The 22,466-nt window shown below is 33.5% G+C and overlaps 1 protein-coding gene across 1 annotated transcript; it reads left to right on the forward strand.

The window, feature by feature from the left end:
- The first annotated feature begins 545 nt into the window (after nucleotides 1-545).
- LOC130629728 (cilia- and flagella-associated protein 57-like) lies at nucleotides 546-15,704 on the forward strand. Its single transcript, XM_057443058.1, has 19 exons — nucleotides 546-1,109; nucleotides 1,892-2,172; nucleotides 4,512-4,594; nucleotides 5,332-5,573; nucleotides 6,078-6,220; nucleotides 6,888-7,053; nucleotides 7,753-7,866; nucleotides 8,326-8,538; nucleotides 8,654-8,827; nucleotides 9,286-9,444; nucleotides 9,825-10,028; nucleotides 10,690-10,903; nucleotides 11,315-11,511; nucleotides 12,609-12,767; nucleotides 13,343-13,486; nucleotides 13,996-14,112; nucleotides 14,560-14,691; nucleotides 15,043-15,186; nucleotides 15,317-15,704. Exons 1-19 carry the CDS (start codon nucleotides 642-644, stop codon nucleotides 15,620-15,622), a joined length of 3,660 nt encoding a protein of 1,219 aa, XP_057299041.1. The 5' UTR covers nucleotides 546-641; the 3' UTR covers nucleotides 15,623-15,704.
- Nucleotides 15,705-22,466: the final 6,762 nt, after the last annotated feature.

The raw sequence follows: 22,466 nt of genomic DNA on the forward strand, positions 1-22,466 counted from the left end.
CTTCGCAGGACTCTCTTGGAAAGAACTACCAACATTTACTAAAGAGGCTATCCTGGGTAAATAATTCCAATAACATCAGCTTGACCCTCTTGTCCGATACTTCGGCACTTTGCGGCACCTGGACTTGTATTATGCCGTAACTATGTAAAATCTGTTAAGTATGTTCCCGCATATACAGAAGTTGTACTTTCGCACCATTCCGTATGTGAAGTATTGATGAGTTAATGGTTTTCGTCATCTTTAAAAAGCGCCCCAGAAAAACTACCACCTTTTGCTAATTTTTTGTTGCAGATTGTAGATCTTTTTTATCATGGCTTGCAATGACAATTTCGTGACAGAGTATTTTGGTTTTTTTCAAACAACGCCTTTCACCTCCTAATCAATATTTAACTTTCCTAATGCTATAAGATTGGGCGAGATATATGCACACAAAAAGAATTGCGCAATATTTTAAAAATTGGGCTTAACGGTCCACTTTAACAGGGGCACAGACAGTGAAGTTGGCCAGCCAGTCGTAAACAATAACAAACACTATGGAAACGTTTTAGTAATGGCGTCGTGAAAGAATCAAAAGACCAAATTTCACGAGAATAGTATTAGTTAGACTTAGGATAAATTGTGAATGATATTGGCAAGTTAACATGTCAGTTGCATTAGCATCACCCAGGCATGTATTTGGCTTTAAATCAGATGTGTCCAGCAATGTCTGGTACCTTGATGAACAAACTATCGTTTATCCATCTGGTTCAAATTGTGTTTTGTACAATATTGACCAGAAATCTCAAAAATTTATTCCTGGTAGTGACAATAGCTATGGCATGACAGCCTTGGCTGTCAGTCCAAATCGACGGTATGTTGCAATTGCTGAAAAGGGTGAAAAACCAACAATTTCCATTTATGATTTACACTCACTTAGAAAAAGAAAGGTTTTGTCAACACCAGACTGTCAGTCTTCAGAATTTGTTAGTATAGCATTTTCTCCAGACTCTAAGTACCTAATTACTCAAGGTGGTCGCCCAGACTGGACTTTGCTGTACTGGACTTGGGAAAAGGCAAAAGTACTGGCCTTTACGAAGTCAACAAATCAACAGAATAGCCCAATATATCAGGTGTGTATTGTTTTTTTTGTGGCTAGCTAGCTATTGATTGACTTCCATTCTTTTTATTTCCTTGTAAAACACCAAAAATTTTTTTGTATAAGTCCTAAACATTACTGTATTTGTTATAAAACTGTCAAAAAACTTTATAAGAACATGGATATCCTGGCCAATACCAGCAAAATAAGTGGGATATTTATTCTGCCAGTACTAATAACTGGCAGAATTAACTGGAGTATTTACTATTCAGACACTGACTACTGCTGTTTTATTTTGCCACTAGTATAGACTATTATTTTGGTGTCATAGGTAACATTTGCAGAATATTTGGAACATTTATTTTGCCAGTAGCTAAATAGGGGCATTTATTCCAGCAGTAATACTGTTGGCAATTAAATGCCTTAATTGTCTTTCTGACAATAACAATGGCAGTATATAAGGAAGCTTTTTTTGCTGTTTCTGATTCCTCACATCAAAGGTGGTATATGTTTTGTTATGGCAGGATCCAGTTTTCAGGTTGTTTTCCTTGACTATATGCTAATACGCTCACAATGTTTGTGAGGCTTGCCATGTAAAATATGCACATCTATCTATCTAAGAACTGCTACGTTTTAAGTTCTACAGCATACAAGTCTTCTTATTATTTAGCTTATTGTTTCTTTTTATTGTTTCTGCCAAATTTAGAAAACTGAATATAAAATTTTTTTTATTATACGTTGTATATACTCCTGTGTAGTACTGGTTTAATTTTTTTCAGGTAAAGATTTGACACCAAACCTTTCTACTTTATTTAGGTGACCTTCAATCCTCAAGATAACACACAAGTTTGTGTTACAGGACATGGAATTTTTAAGCTTTTTCGATACAGTGAGAGCTCATTAAAACAGTTTGCTTTTCATAAAGCAGACATACATAAACATTATTTATGCCAAGCATGGCTAAACGAAGAACGATTGTTGATTGGCATAGACACAGGAAAGATTTTGTTGTTTGAAGGTGGTGAACTAAAGGGCGATTTTATAGCTGTTTCTAGGAGTGATGTTGAAAGCAAAAGTAACTCACAATTAGTAGGAAGGTAAAAAATTATTTTCTTGTGGTTGTTATAACATATCTGATTATTTTTAGATTTATGCAGCAAACATTTACAACTATAATGATTTATAATTTGCCCTTGCTAAAGGCTGCTTTCCACTTAGTTGGATCGGACTGGATTGGACTGGATCGGACTGTATTTTTGGTCCATGCATGCGCAAATTGCGCACATTTTGGGTCCAGAACGATCCAAAATGGATCTGAAAAAAGTTGAAAAACATTTAACTTTTCCCAGATCGATATGGATCGATTCGGCTGGATTGATGTTTAAGCCAATGAAGAACAAGTATTTTTCTGGTCATGTGACTTTGAATTAATAAGGGCAGCCATTATAGCGCTTATTCGAAAAAACGTCTATATTGAGAGAAGGAAATTTATTTGTTAAATAATAGAGAACCAGATCTTTTGAACAGAATTTTAAATGGATGTGTTAACAGTCTCATCAAATATTCAGCTTCCCAATTTGAACAGCCTGCACAAACTGCTATTTAGGTAGCATGCGTAATGTTTAGAAAAATAATTGTGATCAAACAACCCCATATCATGAATAAGCAAATGATATTCTCCTTTGATTCCTGGCACCAAAATGATTGGAAATCATTTTGGCTCCAATACCGGATCGGATTTCAGTCCAGGCCGATCCAGTCCGGTCCGATCCAGCTAAGTGGAAACTCAGCTTAAAAGGGAAAGAAAATTTAAGAAAATAATAAATGTAAATCCTATATTGGATGCAAGTTAAAAAGCTAAAGGTGTATGTATGATAAGCGAAGGGGTATATATACTGTTACTGGTATATATACTGTTATTAGAAAAATAAGAAATGAAAATGCTATTACATTAATCTCTAAAATTTTCGATAAAAAAAAACTTTGGACAGATTTTCAAAATTTTGTTTAAGAATTTCGAAGATTAATGTATTACATATTTAATGTTTATCAGCTCCCCAGACACCTGCAAATCATTGGATTTAAGAATAATCAATGTATAATAATTTGAGAATTTTGTCTTCATTTCAGGAAAAATCAGGCAACACTGGTTCATCAGAATTTTGTTTTTTTTATTTAATCTTTTATCCTAACTTACAGATTTTTTCATCAAATTCATGATCCAAAAATAATGTTTTTCACACGATTTTCTTCCATAATTAGGAAGTTAACAAAAGTACGTGGCAAATCTGGAAACTTTTAGTTTGAAATCAAGGAAAAATTTTTAACATTTATATCTAACAACCAGCTTTTTTTCGCCTATACGTGATACAACATAATGCATTCAAAATATCTCTAGGATGGGGTGGAATTACAAGATATAACTGAATTGTTTTACTGTTTTATTAAAAGTTACTCATCATCTTGTAAGCTATGCAGCAAATAGAAGGCTATATATTTTATAAATCTGTTTTGTAGTTATGAGATAGTAGTGGTTACAGTTTCACTGTTCTTTAACAATTACAATGATCTATTCAATTTCCTCACTTACACAATATCAGAGATATTGTGTAAGCTTAAAACTCTGATCAAAATAACCATGTGGCCATTTTGTTAAAGAATTGGGGACAGCTTATGTCTATAATAATACGCCAGTTCTGTCTGTCTGTGACTTTTGCAAAGTGGATTATATTCTTCAACATTTTCTTTGATAAAGTCTAAACACCGGCCATAAAATTGTTCTGTAGTTTACCAAACGTTAAAATAATGTTAACGTCAAAGGAAAATATATATTAAATTAAAGAAGCCATTACAGTGCACTTAAAACTTAAAGTCAAATAACTTAGAAACGAGGTGGTGACGTCAATGATTTTTCACAGCGTAGGTAACTAGGGACCACCTGGGAGCAATTTGGGTAAGTTTCCCAAACCTGGATCCCGGAATGGACGGGTTAATGACGTTACCAAAAAACCTTTAAATCCTAATATCTTTGCAACCGTTTGTCAAAAGTACATTATCCTATACATTTTCTTGATCAGCGTTTCAAGATCTATACAATAAAGGCAGCAGGTATACAAATTTCTAAAATAAAATTAGGGGGGATTTGACTGGCCATTTTGAAACCCTTATATCTCATTAACCGCTTATCAAAAGCTCATGATCATATACATTTTCTTGACCAGAGTTATAACCTCTGCACAGTACAGGCAACGAATAAACTAAGTTTTGCCAAAAAAATTTTAATTGCACTGCTGACGTCAGCAAAAAATCTAAAACAACCCGTTTTTTCATTGTCCTTCTGCCTAAGTGGATTTTTCCACAGGGCTTATTGACTAGTATTTAATATAAAACAATACAACAGCTACAACGCTTGCAAATTTCTTTTCATTTATTACAGAGTGAGCAGCACAAGTATTCCAGAAATTACATCAACCTACAACACGTCTTTGGCAGTTACCTCTATCACATGTTATTCTAAAGGTATATATATTTTTTAAAGTGAAATAAAGCGAAATACTTATGATTTCTGTTTAATGAGTGGATGCACAGTAAGTCTAAAATTAGTAGAAAATATACATTGTGTCAATCGTTCTTCTGTTTAGTCAATAAACTAAGGGAGCAAGATACACTTTAATAATTATAACAGCATTTTACAATAACGACTAACACGAAAAGAATGAAACAAAAACGAAAAATCTTATGCATTTACATTTATTTAACATTTAATATAATATTTAATAACATTTTATAACAGTTAACGTTTTATTTACCAATCTCATCCCCAGGAGATTTCTTATTTAATATTTAATATTACTTAATAATATTACTCCTTTGTCCGAATTGATTATTCAACAATTATTATTTTGGATTATTCTAACATACAAACAAATTTAGTGCCTGAGCATTATTTTAAGAATATTCTTAAATATTCAGAAATCAGCCAGAAATTTCATTCCTATAAAATGTTCAAAAAAAGTTTTTACGTTACTGTCAAAAAATGAGTTTGTAAATTGGATTTAGACAATCCTGAGAAAGTTTTTCTGTTAATGCAAGCAGCACCCAACCTCATATACGACCTGATGGCTCTTTCCCTTTTTTTTGTCTAAATAAAAAAATATAAACATAGTCAAAAGTAACTTCTCAGTTTTTAAATGCAAATTTCTAAAGGAAATTAAACTGCACACTAAAATTTGTGATGCCATAGTTGTTTTCTTTAGGCTTTGTGTGTTCAGCCGGTCATGGAGCTGTACATATGTTTGAAAAATCAGAAGACAAAGAGCTGTATAAGAAGACAAAAGAGATTCGTATCCCTGTCGATCCTCAAAGCACTGATCCAATGCTGGCATCAAATCAAATAATTACAGCAGTTGCGTTAAGTCCTTCTGAAGAGACAGTTGTAGGAAGCACTAAAAGCAACCAACTTTATTCAATTGCTTTATCTTCAGCAGACCTTGGAAAGGTATACTGTTTAATGTTTAAAATAGTAGTTTTCTATTATATTAAGGGGGGATGGGGTTGGGAGAAGGGAGGGAAGGGGGGAAGGGGTTTGATTCTTAGAATGTCAATAGGTGTCGAGACTTTAATCATAGAAAAAGTTACTAATTTAGGTTCCTTTGGCATTTCCCAGACTTCTGCATAGTTATGACAAAGTTATATATGCAAAAATGTTCTTAATGTTTTTGTAATAAAAAATACTGTGTCATGTGTTGTTCATATGTTTTTTCTTTTTTTCTTTTTCCAAGGCGGTTCAGCAGGAAGGGAGGAGAGGGGTTTGATTGTTAGAATGTCAATGGAAGTGGAGGCTTTAATCATGGAAAAGTCACTAACTCAGTTTCTTTTAGCATTTCCCATACTTCTGCGTAGTTATAACAATGTTACACATGCAGTAAAGATGTTCTTAATCTTTCCCATTGTGAAAAAAATATCTTGTTACGTATTGTTTATGTGTTTTTCTCTCTTCTAGCAAGGCGATTTAGCGGTGTTTGAAGTGCTGTCACAAAGTTTTCACCACAGTCAGATTACAGGTTTAGATATGTGCATACGAAAGCCACTGATTGCAACTTGTAGTGTCGATAAAAGCATAAGAATATGGAACTTTGAAGCAAAGTATGTCAGAATTTAAATTAGCAGTATGCAATTCACAATTTGCAAAGCTGAAATACCATCTTTTTGAATCTTTTTATATAAATAAATTGTTATATTTGCAAATACAAGGACGCAAAATTTATGACTACAATTTCTTTCCATTGCCATTACCTTCTCCCACAATAGTGCAACAAGATTAAGTAACTGGAATTGTTAGGTTGTTAAATTTAAATGTATTTTTCAGTTCTAATTCGAATCCTGTAGTATGTATTACATTTCATATTATTTTGTGTTGCTACTGGTATTTTTAATGTTTTTCAATGCTCTGCAATGGGTAAGAATTCAATATGCCGATGCAGGGGCTTATCTTGGTCAATTTAGACATCGGTATACCGATTTTAAGAATATCTTGTTTTAACTTTAAAAATGTTTTACCTATTCAAGATATTTTTGTAGTTCTAAAGCACATAATATTTGTTATGAAGAAGCTCTCATTTTACACAAAAGAATAAAGCAATGAATATTTGAATCCATCTATTTTTGCAGAGCTATTTTTTTAAACAACTCACTCTGCAAACAAAGCAGCTAGACATCTGATCATAAATCAGATACCAATGCCTAAAATGATTTCCTGAATCAGCCCCTGCATTATCATAGGCATTATTTTAACTCAGTACACCTTTTTTAGTTCTTTGGAGTCATACAAAGAATTTCAAGAAGAAGCATACAGTATTTCACTACACCCCTCTGGCTTGTACATTCTTGTCGGATTCAGTGACAAACTAAGGTTAATGAATTTACTCATTGATGACATCAGGTCGTTTAAAGAGTTTACAATCCGTGGCTGCAGAGAGGTACTGCTATTATTCTTATTACTATAATGTACCCAGGATAGCCTCTTCAGTTCCTAATGGAATTGTTATTAATAAAAGTCCTGCGAAGGGGCTCCTATAGTGCATTCAAAGTTGCCATTTGAGATACGAAAACTGGATAAGCACCAATAATTGCTCAACCAGACAACTGCCTGATACGCCCATCCTATTCTCCTGCAAAACGTTAAGTAGAAAGGATAGATTCAGGCTTATATTCTCTGGTATGACTCGATGGAGGTTTAAACACAACACCTTCAGCACTGGAGGCAAATTCTCTACCACAAGGCCACCAATCGATAACATGTTTTCGATCGTGTTTGATTGATTATATAAAAGCTATTGTTTTATCAGCTCCAAACTTCTTCTCAACTAATATTTTTTTATTTTTTTTTTGTAAAACTTGAACTGTCAATTTTAAATTTCAAAAACTCGCTTTTGGTATTATATTATTGGCGTTGTATTGACAAGTAATTGATAAAAAATAAACAAGAGATATTCTGCTATAGACTTTGCTTCTATTTACGTGCTTTTTATGTCTAAACACTTTTTTCTGTATGGACTTATGGTGATCTTAGTGGAGTCGCTGGAACTAAGACCCTCTTTTCTAGGCGCAGCTGATAGTGGCACTTATCAACTCAAAAAAAGTGACAACTGACTAAATAATACTTTGTTCCATTTTAGTGTTGTTTTAGTAATGGTGGTCACATGTTTGCAGCTGTGCATGGCAACGTCATTCAGCTCTACTCTTCGTCAACATTTGAAAATATTGGAAACTTGAAAGGACACAATGGAAAAGTATGTCGAAATTAGTTCCATCATAACCTTTTTAAAATACCTCCCGGTACAGTTGTCTTGAATTTAATTTCTATGAAATTTGTGTTCCACAATCTTTCACAAAATAGTGAGACAAATGCAGTTTTTTCGTCATTTTTAAAATTCTTAGCATGACTGCAGAACGAAATAATTCACAAGAAATTCGTGGAAAAGGATCAAGCTGGCACCAACAACAATGAGCACATTTAAAGAGTTTGAATTAACTAAGTTACCTTAAAGTCTTAAATCTGAAAATATTTTGTCTAAAAACGTTATATTGAAGCTTGAATCTTGTTCAACGAAGTCAAAAATAAGTGGAGAATTTAAAAAGAAGATTTTCAAATTTTCTGAAATACTAACTAAAAGACTACTATTACACACCACAAAAGGTTGAAATCATTTGAATACCAAGATCCTTTAAAAACGGTCTCTTAAATTTAGGTGCGTTGTATTCGATGGAGCACAGACGATTCTAAGTTGGTTTCTTGTGGCATGGATGGAGCGATCTATGAATGGAACATGTTTACGTTCAAGCGTGAGGGGGAGAGCGTATTGAAATCGTGCAGCTACACAGGTATTTCGATTTCACCTGACAATCGCACCATCTATGCTGTTGGCTCGGATAAAAGCATCAAAGAAATATGTGACGGCCAGGTAAAAACCTTAAGCAAAGTAGTTAAAAGGAATTTGCGTTAAAAATATCAACATCAAAACGCATACTTGGTAAATTCTCTCGTCTCTGTTTCTTTTTCATTTGAGTTATCTTTAGATTCTTCGAGATGTGCCATCAAACGGGTGTGTTCTCACTCAAGTTGCACTCTCCCGGTCTGGTCGAATGTTATTTGCTGGAACAAGCAGTGGCACATTGCGTTCGTTCAAATTCCCATTAACCTCTCCGGGTGAGTGGCAAGAACACCAAGCACATGCTGGTGCTATAACAAAGGTAAGTTTTTCGTACTTGATAAAATATAGAAAAAGGAACTAAGTTATATGGTTGTTATTATTATATAAAACGTGTCTGGGCGTGAATTTAAAAGTTAGAATTTATAAAGTGATATAACAAAATCATTTTCCTTACAAAAATATTTTGTAGTGTTTCCTTAAATATGAAAACAGATCACTAAGCATACATGGCATCTTAAAAGCTTATATACCTTAAAACCTATAATGAACATCTTTTCTTAAGGGTCGCTTATAAAAAAAGGCGTTAATATAAAGGCGTTTAATGGGAATTTGAGATTTATAAATTAATTAAAGACATCGGTTATTATAACAGGGGCGTTTTGTTAATATTTTGCCGTACTTTTATATTGTATTCTAACCCTCGAGGCCAATTCAATTTTGGGCGTTGCTTTATTAACTCGAATTCATCGTGTATGTACTTCTGCTTTTATTTAATAGATGAAAATTTCATACGACGATCAATACCTTGTCTCTGTTAGCGAAGACGCATGCTTGTTTGTTCATAAGATCACCGATAAAGAAGGAAGGGGTAAACGAGACAGAGACGTTCCATATGCAGAAGAAATCCTAATCACTCGTTCCGATCTTGAAGAGAAGGTTGGGTGTTCTTAAATATTTTTATTATTTGTTTGGCCCGCCAGCTGTGAAAAATTTGTGACATTTTCTGCGTAGATTTAGTTAAGAGAAACAGAAGGAAGCTGGAAAATATATAAAGGCCGCCTACAAAAACTTAAATGGAGGTCAGAATTTTACTAAAGTAGTATTCTGGTAGTTTATTTGGGAGATTGTTGGTATTCATATTGATAAAGGCTGGTTTTCACTTCAACAAAATAGGTCAACTCGATCAACGTCGATCGATGCAGAAGTAGGATGGTTTCCTACTGTTTTCGTTGAATTTCTTTTATTCTAGTTAACATCCTGTTAATTTTGTAAAGATTTTGTTACTGTGACCCTCTCCTTGTTTCCTTTCTTCACAGAATTCAATCATGACAGAGCTCAAAACACGTGTGGAGGAGTTAAAGATGGAGAACGAGTACCAGCTTCGCTTAAAAGACATGAACTACAACGAGAAAATCAAAGAGCTCACCGAGAAATTTATTCAAGAAATGGAATCTCTCAAGACAAAAAATCAAGTACTGAAAACTGATAAAGATAAAGAGGCTGCGAAACATGAGGAAGAGGTAAATCTAGTTTAAATTACTTGGCGTACAATTATTGTTGGCCTGAAAAGTGTTAAATAGACAATAAGGTTAGTTTTCGGGTAAGATATACCTTATTGGTCCGGGGTTTTTCAAACAAATGCCCGCCCCTTTTTCCTTCCGCCCGTAACATTTGATCGATTTTTCTAAATTGAATCAAATTTTAAACACTTATAGTATGTCATAAAGAAAACGGCAGCAGTAAATTTTGTCAGTGACTACATAGGAAATTCGAAATTTGTCTAAAATATCACTATCTGCATGAATTTCAATGACTTATTTAACATATTTTCTGGTTTTTACATAATTCACACAAAAAAATTTCAGGTAAAATTCAATTAATTACGTTTCCAACATTTACACAGTTATTCTCCTTGGTGAAACAAAGTTGTGTTGTAAGTTGCTAGTTCTAAGAAATTTTTAAGTGTAGTTTACTAAGTGTACACAGTTAGTGTACTAATAGCCAATATCTAAGGTTCGAAAGGTATGGAACCTAAGCATTTAGCATGCAGGAGTCTGATAGATAAATTTAAAAAACTCAGTAAGAATCATAAACATGCGGCATAGCAAAAAGGTTGATTGACAAAACTGGCGACCGAATAGGATTGGGCAGCAACTTTCATTTTCTGTATAATTTTATTAGTTATCTGAGACGATGGATGTTCACTCTAAAGAGATGGAGGATATCGAAGCAGCCAACAACAAAAAACTTATGTCTGAATACGAGAAGTATCAAGAACTGCAGACGAAGAGTCAACGAATGCAAGAAGACTTCGAGAAACAACTTCAAGAAATGGAAGGAGCTAAAGAGCATGCGCTGGAAGAACTCACTGAATACTATGAAAAGAAACTTCAAGGTAACTTTAAGAGTTGTTTATTATCCAGGTTCCTGTTGTTTTTAAAGTTCAAGTAACCAAACTACTTTGGCATGTTGTCTCTTGTGCATTCACGTTTCACAATGAGATTTAAGATGTATTAATTATGGAGACCGAGCTTCTCAGGGGCTCCTCAACACATTTCCTAAACGGAAAAAGCTACGGACGTAAGATTTTGACAAAACAAGTTTGATGACGTCATTGATTTGTTACGTTCCAGTGCTAGATACTTTTTTTGAAGGTAGTTTATTATAGAGGTTTTAACTTGACAAAAAAAGGCTTCTCAGTCCAACTTATTTCACTTACTTCTCTACATGTGTGAGCCGCATATATTTTCTTACAATGTATACGAAATAATATTGTTGTCTGAAATATCTTCGTTTCATTTTCTAGATAAGACTTCTCATTTGGAAGAAGCGAGCGAAGAATCTCGCCAGCAGTTGCGAGAATATGAAGAAACAAAGAAACAAATTGAAGAAGACGCCGATCGTGAAATACTGGACATCAAGAATAAATATGAACGAAAACTGCGAGAAGAAAAAGAAGCAAATTTGCGATTAAAAGGTGAAACAGGGATCATGCGCAGAAAAGTAAGTATCACACCAAGCGCAAAGTGATCTAACGTAAATATTATTTTTGCGATAAGCTTTTGCCTAAAAAAAAGTAATTTTATTTTCGCGAATAAGGTCTAAAATCGCAAAATTAAGGTCCGCGAAAATAAAGTAAAAAGTAACATAAAAGTGATGCAAAAAAATATATATTTTATTTAGTCCAAAGTGACCCTAAAATTTTCCGTGTAGTGTTTCCAACTTTTGTAGCTTTGTTGTTTCTCACAATTACTTTTAGCGCTTTTCCCGCGCTTCTTCACGTGGTCCTTTTAGTTACAATAGGCGCTTCCTTGAATCAACATCCACTGTACATACTATTTTGGTAGCTGTGTTACTTTATCTAGTGGGAAACGCTAGAGCACACACCTTTTAAAACCTCCTAAATAACCTAAAATTTGGACCAAAGATATTGAATCCTCCTAAATCTCCTTAAATTGTTTATGGTGACTTTCTTTTTTAAAAAAAATATTATTTTGTTTTATTTCACAAAAAATGTCGCATATTTTATGTTGCCACAAAACTGGTGAATTATATTTACATAATTACTACAATTTAAAAACGAACAGCCTCTGGCATTCAAAAAGACAAGACTTGATTATTTGCAACTCTTTATACCCTTCTTAAATTTTGCCAGAAAACTCTTAAAATGTGAAACAGTTTTGATTCAATTTGTATTGTTTTCTTCTAAAATTTGTCCTCGAAACCTCCAAAATTAGAAGATTTCTCACAATTGTCTCACCCTTCCTCCTCCCCTGTTTATTTTTAGTGCGTTTTCAACTACACCTCTTTATTCCAACCCTGTTTGCTTTTTGTTCTAGATTATATAATCTCGCAAAGTTAAGGTTACAAGGTCAAAACAACCATCTGTTTTCTTCCAAAAAAGGCAGTAAAGTTGTTTCGCGGTACAACTATCAAATAATGAGAAAAAAGAGTCAAAAATGAAGAGAATTACTTCTTTGAGCGCCGGTTGTCTTTTTTAGACGGTCTTCGCCACGTGGTATTGTTTAAAATATCCTCAAACAGCCGCAACAAAATGGCTGAAAAAACATCTCTGCAATATTTTTCGACTTCTTGTTTAGTTTACAAGCTTACAGAAGGAGATTGAAGAACACAAAACAGAAATTCAAAGATTGCACGGAGAAGAGACTAAACTGCACGGTATTATTAAATCGCTGGAGAAAGACATCTACGGTTTGAAGAAAGAAATTCAAGAACGGGACGAAACGATTCAAGACAAGGTAGAGAATTGATATATACGTTTATGTTAAACGGTGACAAATGACGTTGTGAAGTGGTATTGTTTCGCACTTCACCACGGTGCTAAAAACATTTAATTAACGGTACTTGTAGCTGTAGAACTGTTTTTGTAAGCAACGGTGGTGTAGCAGGTGTAGTGGTTTAGCTCATTCAATTTATATTCACAGGGTTGCAGGTCCCCCTTTTCCCTCTCAACACCCGGACACACCCTTTAAAGTCATACACTGATCTTACAAACCAAAATGCATCTTTGGAGGCCAGTGATGCACTTCTATACTGAAAATCAAAAAAAAATTTTGTAAATGTAAGATGCAATTTTTTTCTGCTTCGGCAACTATGTTTTGGCAGTTCTGCACTGCTTTGAAAATTTATCGTAAATGTTTTTCTACTAGCACAGGGGGGTGGACTCGGTACGTATGGAGCATCAGGGTACTTCTTATGAAAACTTATTTTTGCTATAGTATATAAAATGATGCAATACCTATATATATAAATTTCCAAGTTAAAACGCGTTCACGTCATACGCATACTGTGATGTACATTTTACTTCCTTCAGGAAAAACGAATTTACGACTTGAAGAAGAAAAACCAGGAACTGGAAAAGTTTAAATTTGTGTTAGATTACAAAATCAAAGAGTTGAAGAAACAAATCGAACCCCGCGAGAATGACATCAAGGCTATGAAAGAACAAATACAGGAGGTAAACCGTTATATTTATAAGCTTGTTCTGTAGGTTTTGGGAAATTTCAAATTAACGCCCCTCTCGATGAAACGCCCAGATGTCCAATCAAATATATCACAAAAGAGCGCAAAAATTGCAATTAGAGAGATTCCAACTAGAGTTAACCCCACATTTTGCGTTTATTTAACGGAGAGGAGACGAAGAGTGAAATATTCATTAACTAATAAACTCCCGCTTGAAAAAACGCCGCCCTCTTTCCCTCGCGAGAATTTTGATATTTAATTTTTACGCCATAACCCTAAAATAATTTTTAAATATAGAATTATTCTGCTAAACACGAAATAATTTTGTAGTGAAAGGTGAAAACGAAATAAAATTACCTATTGAGAATCGAAGTTGATGAAACACGACTTAAAATACCACTCACCTCCTGTGGTTTCGAATTAGGAATAGATTCAGCCAGCGTTGCCTTAACAACGCATTAAGAAAAGTTCCTTATAACCGTACCTATATTTTTATTATCATAGATGGAGAGCGAGTTGGAACGTTTTCATAAACAGAACACTGGACTCGAACTAAACATTGCCGAGTTGAGGTTAAAACTAAAAGCTACAGAGAAAAAACTCTACCAAGAAAGACAGAGAGTGCGTTTAGATTATCTTTTGTTTAACAATGTGGTTGAAAATTTTGTTCTAACGATTTTTTGATCAAAAGCAGACGCTCTCAACTTTAAGTAGACTGGGTACCAAACATCACTTTTTGATTATAAATATGACACGGTTGGAGGATTAAACTTTTATTGGGTGTGTACTTAAATGTCGAATCGTTGTTTATTGCACCCTTATATGGTAGTCCCATGTTTGGCCTACAAAATGTTAACGTAGATAGCACATCGTTTGGACCGTTGGGAAGTTCACGGGTTTTCCCAGTTGTTTATATTTCGGTCATCATATTTTCGCCCGTCGTTCATTTTACGAGCGTCGCTATTTCGTAGACTAGACGTTGTAAAGATATGGGCACCAAGTTGGTGTTACTGATATTATTATCTGATGATAACCTCTACCTGATATCTTTATTATTTTGATTAACAGGTACACGATATCGAAGCTGTGGTGAAACGTTTCAAAACGGACTTACACAATGCTGCTGGTTTTATACAAGACCCGAAAAAGTTGAAAGATCACGTGAAAGAGTTGTACGGGAAATATGGCAACAATGATACGGTAAACGATGTCACATATTAACTGCTTGTATAATGTGTTTATCTTTTTCTTCCTTGCTTCCACATAAGCGTGACTTCAACCTTTTCAAGAACGAAATGTTGGTGCCTATTAATTCACCGAATTCGTTGACACTCTCCCGCAGATCTTTATCATTCCCTTATCTTTAATAATCTTTTGGATTTTTTTTATTATAACACCATTTGAGCGTAAGAATAGCCAATAAAGTAAGTCAATGCGGTTTCATGGTATGGTAAGCATTCAGTAGGGAATTCACAAATAGGTCTTGTGATAAGATAAATGCGTCTCTTCTTTCCACTGATTTATTTAGCTTTCACTGTATTTTTTTGTTAGCCTGAACAAGCGAGTGTGGACGCCGACATACAGAAAGAATACGCGAGACAGCGAGAACATTTAGAAAGGAGCGTGTCATCTTTGCGAAAGAAACTCGCTAAAGACACAGAAATACATCAAGCTGATAACGTTAGAGTTATGCAGGTAATGATAATTTATTCAGCCTCACTCGCCAAGACATCCTTGTTGATAAAAATCTCACTCGATTATCTTCAAATTTATGTAGTCTTTTCATTCATTCATTCATTCATTCATTCATTCACTTGGTATTTAGGAAAACGTTACGCTTATCAAAGAAATTAACGATTTACGCCGCGAGTTAAAAACAGCACGGACACAAGTTCACGATTTAGAAGCAACGATGCACCTGATGCGAAAACACCAACACGGTGGAGGACAATTTGGAAACGAGGATACACAAAGGATTAATGAAAGTGCTATTGAGGCGCGAAAGTTAATTGATTTACAAAAACAAGAGATGAGACGACTTAGAGCTCAAATCGTTGACCTGGAAGCGAAAGTAGCAGAACGCCCTTCTTCGGGCGGAAAGTTGCCGCCATTACAGAAAATTTCGATTTAATTTGTAAATACAGAGAAATGTAATATAATTATTGGTCATGTTATTTTTTATAAAACTTTAAATATATTAATACCAAACATCAGGGCTAATTTTAAATAAATCCGATCCAAAGTAACCACAGACTTTTTAGTGAACTTAAAAGACTCGTACTTTTTTGCATGAAATCAGTCCTTATTACATTCTGCCAGTCTTACTTAGTCTTCCTTTAGACTTTGACTCAGAAATTACAAGTCTTTACACTTTGTTGCCCAATTATCCTCCTTCATTCTCTCCAAGTGTCCAAACCAACTTGATCTTCTTATCTGGATAACATCTCTAATGCTACGAATACTGAGACTGTTTCTTAGCTCATCTGAACTCTTTCTTTCCTGAAAATGGACTACCATATCCATCTAACCATTCGCAAAAAAATAGTTCGATAATTTTAAACAATTTTAAGCTATCCTCACGCTACAAAATAAAGTGTTCTAACGCACATCAAACTGCAAATTACTAAAAAATAGATTTATAACAACACGGCATTATTTTATAACAATCACGCCTTTCAAAGCATGATGTAGATATTTGGATGCTTCATTATACTCTTGTTTTGTTATAGCCGTATTTTGCGTGTTTAAAATGGTTGCCTGCAAGATTTTCCACCGAATTTCCAGGTGTTAAATATATTACCTTATCAACAATCTCGTGAAAAATATATTGAAGCTAATAACAAAATTTACTAACTTACATAATAGACTAACACTAGCCATAGTTACCACTAATGTGCCCCGAATTACTAATAACGATTTCAAACATTCAAATTTAGAACGGGATTTAAAATTAAAATGGAAAATGGTGGACGTTTGAAATCTATAAAAACTGCAGTGTTAGAACTTATTATTTTCGTTATTTTAACATTTGGCTAAGGCTCTATCTATAAAGTTAGATCTTGATTAAATATATGTACACTTTAAACGCCTCTAGCCTTCTTGTTGTGTAATTTCACGTAATCATTGCTTTTGATTTTTGGTTAAAATTCGTTCAAAAGACTTACGCATACATTTTTGACTTATCAAATCTCCAAAAATTCTTGTGCTGTAATAACAAATTGTGTCTGAAAGCTATTCTGCTGAAACATTTTCCGCCAAATATGACGAATATGATAGAAATGCAGTACGGAATTGCATAGAGGCTTGTGAATAAGCTTATTGCCCAGGGGAAAATTTTTAAATAAGAAGCCCTGCGACTTGAAGATTTCCGTCATTAGCCTAAAAGATTCTGAAATTTGAAGTAGACTTTAAAACGGAGAACAATGGGGTATATAAACACATCATAAGTATCATAATTCTCAATTATTATTGTAATTAACGTAAAATACAACTTGATAAATAAAAAATAATTTTTTTTTACATATATATAGTATATATTCTAAAACAATAGTTAAAACTTTAACTGGATTTTTTTATAACTGATCTCGAAAATTCCAGGATGCAGGATTGCTATGTATGAACTTCACGATTCGAATATATATAATAACTTCTGAACAATTTCAATTTCAATGAATTATTACTCTGTTAAGTTACCAATAAAATCCTTAAAAATTTCTCTCGTTGAAGATTTTTCGAAAATGCTGATGGTGCATGGTTTCATAACAAATGATCTGAAAAAGAAAGTATATTTAAAATTGAGAAAGAAGAATACAATTTTACCAGAACTGAATTAATACTAGGTTGTTTAATTATTGTCTACTTATCTGATTTAAAGTTAGAATTTATTAAAAAGATACAAATCAATGCCATGTGATACACAAAAGGTATACTATATAAATAAAAATATATATATAAATTTAGTCAAGCTGGCTTTGATATCATTGTTAAACAAGTATAATATTAAGCAGGCGATACAAGATTTTCAAACCTGTGGACAATACAGGACTTATTTTGTTGAAATCGATTTATTGAATTTTACAAATTTGATTGTTTATTATCGAGGAAATTGATTGGTCATTGTTTTCGAATTGAATTCAACAAGTTGATACAAAAAAGGGTAGACACTCAATTAATAAATTTGTCAGATTTGATAAATCAACAACATCATTTATAATTTCAAGAAAAAACATAAAAAAGGGAAGAAAACAAAGAAACCTGTAACATACTGTGGGTAGCGTCTAGTTGTACTGCAAGGGCTAACTATGTTATGTTATTGGTTAATTTATCAGTTCAACTTGACTGTTCCGTGCAATGAACAACAATATTTTTTTATGATTCAACAAATATCTTTTTATATATATTCTTGCGGTCGGATTCGTGTCAACCAATCACGGGCAGCCATTATGAAATGGGGTACAAATGCCGTAATTAATGTTTTTGTGGTGAAATCTTCATAAATACAATACTGGATTTTTCAAAGAATTCTTTTTTTTTAGTCAAATCTTTAATATGTTTTAGATACTGCTTAATTTTTGCCATTTTGCGACATTTTAACGACGTTTTACTTGTAAATTCTGTTTAAGTAAGGTTGCTACTTTGAAGGTTTGACCGTGAAAAGTCCACTTTGTTCTCCATCGGATAGCAATGAAGGAGAACATTCTGACCGCAAGAATACATGATAGCAGCCTCACAAAGGTTCCTTTAGAAGTTATTTTACTCACCCAAAACGCCTATACTTTTTACGGTGTATGTGGCTTATCAGCACCCTTGTTGATAAAATTACACAGGGCAGGATAAAAGTTTTTTGTTGCTTCTGAAAAAAGGGACTCTAATGAAAGCACTATTTTGTGCAGTTCTAGCTTGATAGCTGTAGTACAAGTGAGAGTAGTTTTACGACTATTAACTTATAAAATGCAAGAATTTAAAAATAAGTATTTAGCTCCCTAGCTACATCATTAAAGCTATTACGACAAGCCAGACCATCGGGAAGGGAAGACCAACAAAATGCAAGCAGTTTTAGTCATGGCCATACACGGAATGTTCTGTTCTTGATTGACTTTAAATTGTGATGCATTTATAAATTGCGGCCTTTGGATCAACGCCATAAACCGTTCTGAGTTTAATTTCATATAAAATATAAGTAATCCTTCTACTTACTGTTAACAAGTTTCGAAACAACTTGGACAAAGAAAAACAAACCTTTTCTTGAAGATAAATTCACGTGGGCTGCAGTGACATTTAAGCATATTAAACGAGACAATATTACAAAGCTTTAAATTAACATAACAAAAGAATCTCGATTAATATTTTTTATGGCAGTCAAATCTTCAGAGACAACAAAGAAACCGAGACAAGATAAGTCTTGCTCGATCAGTGTTATTTTTGTCTTGATGGTACCAAACACACAGGTTGTGTTATATCAAACCTAGGTTGAATGTTCGAGCCGAAGTTCCCCCGCGAAGTTGAGAGTAAGAAAAAAACTTCTCCCATACATAAAACTAGCCATAGTTACCACTAATGCGCCCCGAATTACTAATAACGATTTCAAACATTCAAATTTAGAACGGGATTTAAAATTAAAATGGAAAATGGTGGACGTTTGAAATCTATAAAAACTGCAGTGTTAGAACTTATTATTTTCGTTATTTTCACATTTGGCTAAGGCTCTATCTATAAAGTTAGATCTTGATTAAATATATGTACACTTTAAACGCCTCTAGCCTTCTTGTTGTGTAATTTCACGTAATCATTGCTTTTGATTTTTGGTTAAAATTCGTTCAAAAGACTTACGCATACATTTATGACTTATCCAAACTCCAAAAATTCTTGTGCTGTAATAACAAATTGTGTCTGAAAGCTATTCTGCTGAAACATTTTCCGCCAAATATGACGAATATGATAGAAATGCAGTACGGAATTGCATAGAGGCTTGTGAAAAAGCTTATTGCCTAGGGGAAAATTTTTAAATAAGAAGCCCTGCGACTTGAAGATTTCCGTCATTAGCCTAAAAGATTCTGAAATTTGAAGTAGACTTTAAAACGGAGAACAATGGGGTATATAAACACATCATAAGTATCCTAATTCTCAATTATTATTGTTATTAACGTAAAATACAACTTGATAAATAAAAAATATTTTTTTTTTTACATATATATAGTATATATTCTAAAACAATAGTTAAAACTTTAACTGGATTTTTTTATAACTGATCTCGAAAATTCCAGGATGCAGGATTGCTATGTATGAAATCACGATTTGAATATATATAATAACTTCTGAACAATTTCAATTTCAATGAATTATTACTCCGTTAAGTTACCAATAAAATCCTTAAAAATTTCTCTCGTTGAAGATTTTTCGAAAATGCTGATGGTGCATGGTTTGATAACAAATGATCTGAAAAAGAAAGTATATTTAAAATTGAGAAAGAAGAATACAATTTTACCAGAACTGAATTAATACTAGGTTGTTTAATTATTGTCTACTTATCTGATTTAAAGTTAGAATTTATTAAAAAGATACAAATCAATGCCATGTGATACACAAAAGGTATACTATATAAATAAAAATATATATATAAATTTAGTCAAGCTGGCTTTGATATCATTGTTGAACAAGTATAATATTAAGCAGGCGATACAAGATTTTCAAACCTGTGGACAATACAGGACTTATTTTGTCGAAATCGATTTATTGAATTTTACAAATTTGATTGTTTATTATCGAGGAAATTGATTGGTCATTGTTTTCGAATTGAATTCAACAAGTTGATACAAAAAAGGGTAGACACTCAATTAATAAATTTGTCAGATTTGATAAATCAACAACATCATTTATAATTTCAAGAAAAAACATAAAAAAGGGAAGAAAACAAAGAAACCTGTAACATACTGTGGGTAGCGTCTAGTTGTACTGCAAGGGCTAACTATGTTATGTTATTGGTTAATTTATCAGTTCAACTTGACTGTTCCGTGCAATGAACAACAATATTTTTTCATGATTCAACAAATATCTTTTTATATATATTCTTGCGGTCTGATTCGTGTCAACCAATCACGGGCAGCCATTATGAAATGGGGTACAAATGCCGTAATTAATGTTTTTGTGGTGAAATCTTCATAAATACAATACTGGATTTTTCAAGGAATTCTTTTTTTTTTAGTCAAATCTTTAATATGTTTTAGATACTGCTTAATTTTTGCCATTTTGCGACATTTTAACGACGTTTTACTTGTAAATTCTGTTTAAGTAAGGTTGCTACTTTGAAGGTTTGACCGTGAAAAGTCCACTTTGTTCTCCATCGGATAGCAACGAAGGAGAACATTCTGACCGCAAGAATACATGATAGCAGCCTCACAAAGGTTCCTTTAGAAGTTATTTTACTCACCCAAAACGCCTACACTTTTTACGGTGTATGTGGCTTATAAGCACCCTCGTTGTTAAAATTACACAGGGCAGGATAAAAGTTTTTTGTTGCTTCTGGAAAAAGGGACTCTAATGAAAGCACTATTTTGTGCAGTTCTAGCTTGATAGCTGTAGTACAAGTGAGAGTAGTTTTACGACTATTAACTTATAAAATGCAAGAATTTAAAAATAAGTATTTAGCTCCCTAGCTACATCATTAAAGCTATTACGACAAGCCAGACCATCGGGAAGGGAAGACCAACAAAATGCAAGCAGTTTTAGTCATGGCCATACACGGAATGTTCTGTTCTTGATTGACTTTAAATTGTGATGCATTTATAAATTGCGGCCTTTGGATCAACGCCATAAACCGTTCTGAGTTTAATTTCATATAAAATATAAGTAATCCTTCTACTTACTGTTAACAAGTTTCGAAACAACTTGGACAAAGAAAAACAAACCTTTTCTTGAAGATAAATTCACGTGGGCTGCAGTGACATTTAAGCATATTAAACGAGACAATATTACAAAGCTTTAAATTAACATAACAAAAGAATCTCGATTAATATTTTTTATGGCAGTCAAATCTTCAGAGACAACAAAGAAACCGAGACAAGATAAGTTTTGCTCGATCAGTGTTATTTTTGTCTTGATGGTACCAAACACACAGGTTGTGTTATATCAAACCTAGGTTGGATGTTCGAGCCGAAGTTCCCCCGCGAAGTTGAGAGTAAGAAAAAAACTTCTTCCATACATAAAACAAACACTATATACCCGCGGTCCACTAAATGTGCGCCCCTTCGGCGGGGCGCAACAAACACTATATACCCGCGGTCCACTAAATGTGCGCCCCTTCGGCGGGGCGCAATAATAGAAATACAAAGAAAACCAAAATCCATAAAAAAGAGTGTAATTTCGTATTTGTCCTGCTTTATTTGTTTGTTTATCTCCTGACAACCTCAGGGTTTTTGTCTTTTTGATATGAGAGAAGACGACGAAAAATACCCTGGTCGAGGGTGTCTTCTAACTTGCCGGTCGCCGAAAGCTTAACAACCACTCAAGCCTTTTCAAACAAAAATATGAATTCATAGACAGCTTTCTAAGCTCTTATGAAATTACCATGTTTTATCGCAGGAGGTAAACTTAATAATTTTAAGATTTATACATGGCGTAAAAAAATATTCACCTTAACTCGTGTAAACATAAACCCGAAATAATCCTAAAAACACAGTGTTTAGAAAACAAAAAAGAGATCAACAAACTTCAAGAAAAAGCCTTTATATCTCTCTTTTATATACTCAGTTTTAGATATACTCCATTTTTCGATTAGCCTAACCCCCTAAAAATATAAATACTTATTCAAAAGTATTCTCCCGCCAAAAAATCTCATCCCCCCGTCAAAAAAATCTTAGTGGTCACTTTCAGATACAACACTAAAACATGGACGTTGTTGCACCATAGAGATGTGAAACTTATTTTTTCATATTTGATTTTTCTTTTGGTGGTTTTACTTCGTTTTTATTAAAAATTAA

This window comes from Hydractinia symbiolongicarpus, chromosome 2 (assembly GCF_029227915.1).
Source record: "Hydractinia symbiolongicarpus strain clone_291-10 chromosome 2, HSymV2.1, whole genome shotgun sequence".
NCBI lineage: Eukaryota > Metazoa > Cnidaria > Hydrozoa > Anthoathecata > Hydractiniidae > Hydractinia > Hydractinia symbiolongicarpus.